Below are 10,864 nucleotides of genomic sequence, written 5' to 3' on the forward strand. Positions count from 1 at the left end.
CACAAACATTGACCGCATATAATACTATATAGAAGCTGCTAATTCTAATCCAACATTTACATAAAAGCCTTCTAATAATATCCAACTTAATTGGCCCCATGCCCAGTTCAAATAGAGTTATACCCATTCATATGGGTTCTACAGGAAATAGCAAATCATGGCAAGCAATGATGTGGTTGGAGAGAGAAACTATCTCTATGATGAATTTCTTGTGAAACTAGCCATTGAGAAGTGGTTTGATAATTTATAGCGAATACAATCTCATTTGTAGAAAGAGAAATTGAGCACGATACGATTTGATACAGATTCAGTTTGATTTCATTTTAGGTGGTAGATGGCCTAGCGTGTTCCTGACAATAACTGATATTTTAATAGTACATGCTAGCTGGCCACTAGATTTTTAATTCATCTTATTTTTAAATGATGCTAGGGAAGCTTAGACTGTGCATATAGGCCGTTTACAATTGTTTACCAGCCAAAAGGAGCTTGTTTCCCTACTATTAATTACTATTAGTCTCGATTCTTGTTTACAATCAAGAATTGTTTACCAGCAATCAAAAATTGTTTACCAGCCAAAAGGAACTTGTTGCAAATTTACAAAAATAAGTCCAAGCACAGCAGAAAGATAAACAATTAAAAAAAATATCTAGCCTTAAATGCCTTAAATAGTATAGTGTTCAACATAAGCCTGAAAGAGTTTTCAGTACCAGTAGACTTCTCAACCAGATTCCCGAGATTTAACTTCTATAAACATTCACCATATAAAGCAGAGCTAAAAATATGATAAAGTGACCAATGCTTCTCAATTTCATTTAAGTGTATAGCAAGGCTCTCTTCAGCTGATCAAAATTTAACTCATCTGAAGAGAATAGGACAAAAAGAAAAATTTATGATACCAACCAAAATAATATTCTGATGCATACCCTAATCAAAAAAATTAGTTCAACATTCAATAATTTAACTAGCCTCTGACAAAGGGTACTCAAAAACCACATCCTTCCCACAAAATTTTCTGTAAACACCAGCAAAGGTTTCCAACTTGTATTCTGTGTTATTCCGCTCCTTAGGATCCAGATAGATCTGAAATATGGGAAATCACAGTCAAAAAAGATGCACACAGATAGCTTTGAATAAGTCCAGAGAATCAGATTTACAAGTTTCTTTATCATCTATAGTCTTACCTTCATTATCTTCGAGCCATCAACACGGTACCTAACTCGCTTCCCAACAATCTCTGCAGGATAGACAACATCTTCCAAGGTGGCCTCATGGACAGAAGTCAATGTTCGACTACGGGGTCGAACTGCAGCTGAGCCTTTCTTTGGTGGCCTCAATATTCTCCTTGTGGCAATCATAACAACGTCCTGTTTTTCAGGAAGAATTGGTCTCCATGTTATTATTGCAAAATAACAAGCAAGAAGAAAAACACTTGAGAAAGAAAAAACACAGAGGACTTGTTAAGCTGTCAACCTTTCCACTGAACTTCTTTTCCAGCTCTCGAACAAGCCTCACATGAATCTTTCGGAAAGCCTTCCTCAAGCGGTACGGAACATGGACAACAATAGCCTTGCGATTTCCAGATATATCAACTTGCCTGGAAAAAACTAAAAGATTTTATAACTGAATTAAAATCTAAAAGTCCTTCAACTCTGCTTAAATATTATTCTAGTAGTTGAAATCATCTAAGCAAAACTACAAGACATGCTAATAAGTAATAACCATCCATGGGTGTGACTTTCGGAGAGCAGTAAAGAATTGAGGTATCACAAGTCACAAATAACATATGGGAATTCAACTCTGCTTAAATATTATTCTAGTAGTTGAAATCATCTAAGCAAAACTACAAGACATGCTAATAACCATCCATGGGTGTGACTTTCGGAGAGCAGTAAAGAATTGAGGTATCACAAGTCACAAATAACATATGGGAATCCAACTGCTGGCACAAAAACATCTTACTTGGCAGAGTTGATATACAAATCTTTGAGCTCACTCTTCAGCTCCTGATTGGTGTTCTCCAAATCAAATAAGGCCTACATTATAGGGTAAAGGTTAGTTACAACAACCTGAAAGAAACCTAACGCATATTGCATCAAAGATAAGATGAGCATTACAAAATTTGATACTGACCTGTGCCACAGACTCCTCAAATTCATCAGGTTCTGCACCCTTTTCCTTTTGAATTTTCCTCCTAGCAGTATACATGATTGCTAAAGCTTACCTGCAAACAAACACAATGAAATTTGGGAAATCTTACACAAGTCTTGCAACAAATGTAGCAAATAAGGAGTTGTGGAATATGCCAGCCAAATATTGTAAGTAATAAATAACCTTCAAATCAAAGTAGAAGTAGAGAACTGACTATAGGCTAAGAACCCTTTGTCCATTCATCTTTTAAGCTTGAAGAATATTTTGTTTAAAACATTTCATTTCATTCATCACCTTGACAGACAATGCATATCCGTGTCAGTGAATTTTACGATTTGAAAAAATAAAATGAACTGGAACTCCTAACCCACAAAATAGCCAATACCAAGCTAGATGTACTAAAAGATTAAGTTTTCAACTCTTTCGAGGCTGGGAAAAAGCCATGGTGGGGCACTTTTTAGTGGGGTCTCTTGAACACCTTGCACATAAACCCTAATTAATTATATATCTGAAAATGCTGCTACAACATACATGTGAACATATCCTTTTAAGACTAAGTTTAGGGCACACAATGATTTACCAATTGAAAATGCTTGAATTGCAGATCTTAGGATCAAGATGTTTTTAGCTTAGGTCAATTTTGCCATAAATGATCTCGAAATCAGCAAATCTGAATAGCAATCTTTTAAGCATCTTCATAGAATAACTGGACCCACGGAATATTTAATTTTACAATATCAAACAATATGCACAGTGATTTGTTCCAGTGCAAACAGATGAATGTCGTGATATTAAATGCATTTCTTGCTGAACTTCTCATTGTAGATTTATTGCATCATCATTCTCTCATACATACAACTAGTTTGAATGAGATTGGATTGGCTTTGAGAAAATGTTTACTCTGTGAAGAGTAATTTTAATTGTATTAATATAATGTATCATATCATTGCTTTAATATAGTCCATAACAATGCAATTTCATTCATGCTCATAAAGATGTAGAAAAAACCCTCAAACCAAACAATTAAAATTGCCTTCCAAATGAAGCAGACAAGATGAAGATAAACAAACATGTTTGTACCTACTGTTAAGAAAGAAGCATTTAGGACCATAATACTAGTTGTTGCCGCTACAAAATGCATCAGATCAAACTATTAGTGCCTTGCCACACAAATAATATAGGCTACTAGGCAACAAATATAATCAAACCCATTTATATTAAATTTGACATACAGCTTTAAATATGCAAGTCAAAACTTCAGATAAGTTTTCTTCAACATGCAACATATGCCACTGATCCTGTCATACCTGATAATAAAGAATAAACATCCTTCAAGGGTGTAACCCAGAGTTACAAGAAAGTCGTTTTCCAAAAAAACTCGAGTTTTGTCCTTCAGGTTTGTAAAAACATTAATGCAGAACTTACAAAGAGAATAAATATTGACAAATCACCTGAAGACAGCTATATCATACATAAATATAGGTACCAGAAGATGTGTGCATGGCTTCTGGTCCATAAAGTGAAGTCTTATAGTGATTATTCAATTTAGGCCAGTTAGGAACACTAAACATTAGGTCAGAATTAATATCGAAAGTGCCAGACTCAAGTTCAGGCTTTGGACTAATCGCAGGTAAGCCGTAATTCAGATTGAACTTGCTGATGGACCACAACACAACATAAATACAATAAACAGAAAAAACAAAAAATAATGGAGGTTGAACATGCATGAAGTTCAACTTAAACATAATGTAATGGAGATTATAAACTGTCATACAAAATCAAGGTTTCATGAGTTTCCATTGAGCTTTTATGCAATGAAGAGCAAATAAATGAAAGCAAGCTAGATAAATGTCCCAGTAAGATTCGGCATAACTGATACTCCTCTAACCTGATAGCAGAAAAAAAATATTGTTAATATCACTTTTAACACCTGAGAATTAGAAGATCGAAGATCATATTGCCATTTTGTGCTTTAATTTTTTCTCAAGCAAACTTAGTACTAGCCTCTCTCAAGACATAAAATTCTCATGTTCACCGCCAAATTAAAATTGTACTTACTCGTCCCTAATAAAGACTCTAGAGCAGTAAGGGCTACTAAAAGAGATGGCGATAAACTGCTAGGTTTTCTCTAGCTGTGGAACAATGTCACAAATGAAGAACATCTCAATGGATTAGCGTAATACCTTTTGCTGTAATTAATTATAATTATTTTTATTGAAACTATAGATCTAACAGGGAAGGACATTTGATTATCTTGAATACCAATCGTAGAGATACTTCAAGAAAATATTGATTGTACTGCATAAATTGCCCTTATCAGAGACGTTTGTTTTCATGGGAATGCAGTGTGTCGGTTGACCAAAGATAGTTGCAGCTTGCTGCATAAATAAACAAATTCAATATATGAAAGGCTATCAAACCCCAGAAGTCAGAGGACAAGGCCGTGGATTTCAAAGGGATCTGCTACGATATGGTGTAAATGACGAGGCAATCTTCCCTAGTCGATTTTTAAACTAATCAATTAACAACCATTCGGTAAAAAGGATTCTCATTTCAAAAGAGATGATTCAAAGCAGCTGAGATTCAAATAAATCCAAACTCTAGATGACAAAAGTTCAGTCAGAAGCTCAACAGATACAACCCAGACCTTCAAGCAGTCTTCCCTTGGCCAATATTAAAAGCAGGACTAACTCCTTCAATGCAAAATCATATACAGCAAACAAAATAAATGGCACTGGTTGAAGATTTTTTGTGTGTTTTCTGAATCAAATCTGCATTAAACATTTCAAAGGTTGTTAAGTTCTCAAGATCTTACCTCAAAATCTTTGGATGAAGAGGATTTACAGCATAACAGGATCCTCCTTCGACAGCAAAGGACGATATAATTTCTTCCTAGCGCTACTTGAAGCAAAAACCCTAGAATTAGGGTTTTCTTATGGATTCGAAAGTTTTATAAAATAGGTTTTTTTTAATTTGACGCACAAGTGTAGGTTGTGAAGTTTTATCGAATGTCTCTTTGCTAGACATACAAGTCACCTAAATGATTAAACAAGAAAAACCCCAAAATGAAACTAGGGTCTAGTGCTTAGGAAATGGTCTTTTTAGAGACTAGGACCTAATCAAATTCTATGATATTCAAATGCAAAATATAAATGATATAAGGGTTTGAGTTGCAATGGTTGATAATTATAAATTGATTTTTTTACTATTGAAAGATTTATAATATATAGAATATTTAGTATTTCACAATGATTCTGTTTATTATATATGATTGTATATTTTTAATGATTGGTCTAAATTATGTTTTGTGTGCTTAATGTTCAATAATATGATGAAAACAATAGAAAATTGAAGAAAAGGGAGCTTATGTATCTTTAATAATTTATATAAATGTTTAAAATATATGAGAATTAGATTTTAAAAATAGGAACCTCAAGATGGATATATTTCAACATATTTTATATAGATTTTATTTTATGTTGTAGAGGTATCCTCGTGACTCATCCCAACGATTCTCACTTGACCTCGCCTCAAACCACACACATCGATTTAACCTAGACTAGTGAGAACTGACCTTGGGATCATATTTTATACAAATTATTAAAAATATATAGTTAAGATATATTTTAACATATATATATATATATATATATATATATATATATATATATTATTCACAATTGAAACATGTAAGAAAATACTTGAATTTTCATTAATATTATTTATAATATTATATGTGTGACCCTAATTGAATCCTAACCCTAACTTAATTATAATCCTAAATGAACCCTTACCTTAATTGCACCCTAGTTGAGCCCTAGTCATATCCCTAATTGAAGTATAACCCTAAATGAATCTTAATAATAACCCAATAATAATTGAAATTGTAATTTAACCCTAATTGAACCTTAAACTAATCTCTAGTTTGAACCTTAACCCTTATTGAATTATAATTGATTTGTACATGTAATCTTCAATCTAATTAAATTCTAATCCTAATTGAACTTTAAGCCTAATTGCAACACTAACTTTAACCCTAATTGAACCCTAACCTAATATTAATCCTAATAAAACATATCCCGATTGTAAACCCTAACCCTAAATCTTACCCTATATATAACTCTAACTTTAGTTTTATCCTAACCGTAAGTAAATCCTAAACTAAATTGAACCTTAATATGAATTCTAAACATAACCCTAACCTTAATTAAACCTTAATTGTAACACTAACATTAACCTTATATATAATTATGATTATAATTCAACCCTAATCATAATTGAACCCTAATCCAACTTGAATCGTATTTGAACTCTAATCTTAAATACAACCTAAATGTCACTCTAATTGAAACCTAACCCAAATTGAACCTTAACTAAACCCTGGCTATAATTAAGCCTTAACCTTAACCCTAACTCAATGTTTTCTTATAGAACCCTAACCCCAACCCTTAACTCTAATTGTACCTTAATTGAACCCTAATTTTCAAATTTAAAACTTAGTTATGAAAATAATTGAATAGGGATGAACATAAATAAAATGACTTGATTATAATCCAATTTAAAAAACTCATTTTATTTTTTCTAGTTGTAATAAAAATATAAAACACACTTTAACAAACTAATTATTTTTTTTTCTCTTTTTTTTTCCTAAATTCCCAATTAAATGAAACAAGCATTCCAATTAATTCAATTCAAATTAAATCAAATATTAAATAAGTTCACTTTTAAAGTAAAAAGTAACTTATCATTCTATTAATATGATTAAAAATATATTAAAATAAATAATCAAATAAAATATAAATTAAAAGTGGATATTTAATGAACACACATCAACCTTGAGATGATAAATGTTTAATTAGTGTTTAACACTTGATTAGTGAAATGAATAATTTATCTTTATTTCATTGTTTTTCTTTTTATGTAATCATCAAACATTATCTAGATGAAAATTATAGGTTTTATTATTCACAAAAAAAGGAAAAAGATTATGAAGCAGATAATTAAATTTCACTATTTAGAAATAAAATAAAATAAAAATAAATTGATATAAGTAAAATTTATAGAATGTCTACATTATATAGCTGGTTAAGTAGGGTTGTATACACTTAAGCCTTCAATTTTTTTCAAATATTTAGTTTTCTATGTGAAATCAAACAATTATTTATAAAGCATCTCTATTAAAGGACTGAAAGAGGAACATAATATAATCCAACTTATTTTACAATCAAAATATCCATACACAATTTACACTTATCAAAATCGTGTAATCAAAGATACTATAAAATAAACATTCTAAATAAAATAAATGAGAATACCTTTATCAATTAAATTTGTTTACAAATTTTGCACTTCTATAATCCACTTTGATCTTTTTCTATTTGATTTTTTTATGTTTGAGTTTTACCTCTATTTACATAAAATACTTTATGTCATCTTTATTTTTATCTGCATTGATTTTATAAGGCACTGTTTATAAAGCATATCTACTAAAGGACTAAAAGAGGAGCATAATATAATCCAATTTATTTTACAATCAAAATATCCATACACAATTTACACTTATCAAAATCATGTAATCAAAGATACTATAAAATAAATATTCTACATAAAATAAATAGGAATACCTTTATCAATTAAATTTGTTTACAAATTTTGCACTTCTATAATCCACTTTGATCTTTTTCTATTTGATTTTTTTATGTTTGAGTTTTACCTCTATTTACATATAATACTTTATGTCATCTTTATTTTTATATGCGTTGATTTTATAAGACACTATTGGTTGTATATTTTTAATTTAAAACATTTGTACATCAACTATATTTTATTTTGTATGTACACAATAGCATTTTTCTCCTAGATGTCACTGTATAACACCTCTCAATGTAAAAGTTGACATAATATATTTTTAATTATATGTCATATCAAGATTTTTCTCTATCATTGAAGTTTGTAGGAAATAATTTTTTTACTTTAGAGACAAACCAAACAAACATTCTTTTCAACAATTAGTCAATCATTATGTATGTTAAAAATAACCACTTCCTTTGTAATATACCACCATTAATATAATAAATTCAAATGATGATATCTAACTAATAGAAAATTAATTCTTGTTATCCCTATTTCTTTTCTAAGGTAATTTTGTGAGTTTTCTTCTTGCTCCCATAAAAAGGCATGATTTCGTGCTTCTTAGATGTAACCAAGTCCTTATTGCTTGGAATCACCATAGAAATGAGTTATTTGCTAGCTAGCACACATGTACGCGCGTGCGCGCGCGCGCACACACATCAAGAGATATCCTTCTCAAGATACCTATTTTATTTTTATTTGACAAATTGATTAGAAAATAGATCCCTTGAGAAGGCTCTCTCTCTCTCTCTCTCTCTCTCTCTCTCTCTCTCTCTCTCTCTCTCTCTCTCTCTCTACACACACACACACACAACAACATGTATGATTAAATGAATTCCCATTATAAGTAATAATAATATATATTATTTTCATTCATATAATAAACTTAAGGTTATAAAAAAAAATAGTAAATATTAATCATCTACAAGTGATGCAAATTAATGTAAGTATTGGCAGTTAACACCTATTCCACTTATGTACATTGTAAAAATGATTAAAAAATAGATGTATCGAGAAGGATATCTCTTGACATCTTTTATTTAGATTTATTTAAAGATATATATGCTAGTAGCATATGAAGTTGAAACATGTAAGACATTAATTAAATTTTATGGGTGATAACATTAACAAATGTAACCCTAATTGAACTCTAACCCTAAGCTCAAAATTTATCTTAAAAAACTGACCCTAATTAAACATTAATTAAACCCTAACCATAATCTTAATTCAACTCTTAGGTCCTAACACTATTTTGTACCCTAACCTTAAATCCAATATTTATTTTAGAACCCTTACCTTAACCCTAATTGAAACCTAACCCGAACTCTAACTCTAACCCCAACCATAATCCTAATATTGGCTCCAAGATTTATCTTAGAACCCTAACCTAGCCTTATTCCTCGCCCTAATTGGACCCTAACACTAACTCTTAACCCTAACCCCAAGCCTAACCTCGACTTCAATCTTTATCCTAGAACCCTTACCCTAATTAAACCTTAACCATAATCCTTGTTGAACTATAACCCAAACCTAACCTTAACACTAGTCCTAATTGAATCTTAACCCCAACCTCAACTTTAATCCTAACCATAATTGGAATATTTTAGGACCCTGATGTTAACCCTAATTGAACCATGACCTTAATTGAACTCTAACCTCAACCTCAACCCTAAACCTGATTATAATATTTATCTTAGAACCCTAACCCTAACCCTAATTGAATATTAACCCTTAGTCCTAACCCTACTTGAACTTTAATAAAACGTTAACCCTAAATGAAATGTAACCCTAACCCTAATTAAACATTAACATTAAATCTAATTCTAACTGTAACCTTAATCTTAATTCTAACCCTAACCTTGACTATAACCTTGATTCTAATTCTAACTCTAACCATAATTTTAACCCCGTTATATCTTATTTCTAACACTAACCCTGATTCTAGTGGCAACCATAATTCTAATTGTAACCCTAATTGAATCCTAACCATGTTGGTTGAACCTTATCCCTAACTCTAACCCTATCCTTGAGTCCAAGCTATATATTATAACCATAACCCTAATTGAAACTTAACCCTAACCCTAACCCTAACATTAATTAAATTCCATGGGTGAAAAAATTGACTAATGTAACTGTAGTCACATAAATCTGTCCATTTTAATTAAATGAATATTTCGTATTTATTTGATTAAAAATCCACTAGCCATCAGTTAATTAAATTAATATTTAATTAATTCATCTTCAAACATTCTCCTATTAATTAAATAAATTATTCAATTTATTTTAATTCATTCATTATACCAAATTCGCAATCAATTAAATGAATAAATCATATTTATTTCATTTAATCCCCTATTCCTCTTTTAAATAAATTAAATCAAAAATTTATTTAAATCATTTATCCCCCCCACTTGCATTTTCCTACAAATGCAACTTGCACACATTTATTGAAATAAATTAATTTATTTTAAATAAAAAATCCTATTTTCCCTCACCCACCAAATCCACTTGCATTCCTAAACCCCTTCTAGATTCTTCTAACTCCTTCTTAATTAACCTAATCCATCCCCTAATTATTGTCACATTCCTGAGCAACTTGGAGTCACTTCTCAAAGACTTCAAAGTCATTGAAAAGCATTTAATGCTTTGTGTGTTCAACAATTTAACCTACAAAGTCTTCCAAAACCACTAATGGCTCTTACATGACCATTAATGGCTCTTACATAACCATTTATGGTTATTTCAACTTGCACTCATATGTCTCCTCAAGCATTTATTGCTTTGACCATGGTTATCCCTTTTGCCTTTGCACAAGAGTTTATCCATTGGATAAAAGCTTTATTCTTTGAATAAAGAATTTATCCATTCAACTAACCTTGACCTTAATTTCCAAGTTAACCTTCAGGTCATGTCAAACATTTAATGTTTATTCCCTCTCCTCTCAACCTCTCTTATGTTGACACTTGTCATCCTAGGATTGGGTTGAAAGCCCTCACATGGATTGAATTTCATTCAATCCCGACCCTTCTTGAGATTACTCAATCTCAACCATCCATTGCTCCATTTTTCCTATAAATAGAGCCCA

The 10,864-nt window shown here is 30.9% G+C and overlaps 1 protein-coding gene across 3 annotated transcripts; it reads right to left on the reverse strand.

Annotated features, from left to right (window-relative positions):
• Window positions 1-779: 779 nt before the first annotated feature.
• LOC131053329 (small ribosomal subunit protein eS7) lies at window positions 780-5,117 on the reverse strand. 3 transcript variants are annotated; one of them, XM_057987913.2, is made up of 7 exons: window positions 4,964-5,011; window positions 2,332-2,442; window positions 2,131-2,221; window positions 1,960-2,033; window positions 1,471-1,594; window positions 1,182-1,364; window positions 780-1,080 (listed from the first exon to the last, which is right to left on the reverse strand). In XM_057987913.2, exons 3-7 carry the CDS (start codon window positions 2,203-2,205, stop codon window positions 958-960), a joined length of 579 nt encoding a protein of 192 aa, XP_057843896.1. In that variant the 5' UTR covers window positions 2,206-2,221; window positions 2,332-2,442; window positions 4,964-5,011; the 3' UTR covers window positions 780-957. The 3 variants fall into 3 exon arrangements, with proteins under 3 accessions (XP_057843896.1, XP_057843894.1, XP_057843895.1); XM_057987911.2 differs by lacking the exon at window positions 2,332-2,442 and having other exon boundaries at window positions 4,964-5,117; XM_057987912.2 differs by lacking the exon at window positions 4,964-5,011 and having other exon boundaries at window positions 2,363-2,437.
• Window positions 5,118-10,864: the final 5,747 nt, after the last annotated feature.

The sequence above is a fragment of the Cryptomeria japonica genome, chromosome 3 (assembly GCF_030272615.1).
Source record: "Cryptomeria japonica chromosome 3, Sugi_1.0, whole genome shotgun sequence".
Taxonomy (NCBI): domain Eukaryota; kingdom Viridiplantae; phylum Streptophyta; class Pinopsida; order Cupressales; family Cupressaceae; genus Cryptomeria; species Cryptomeria japonica.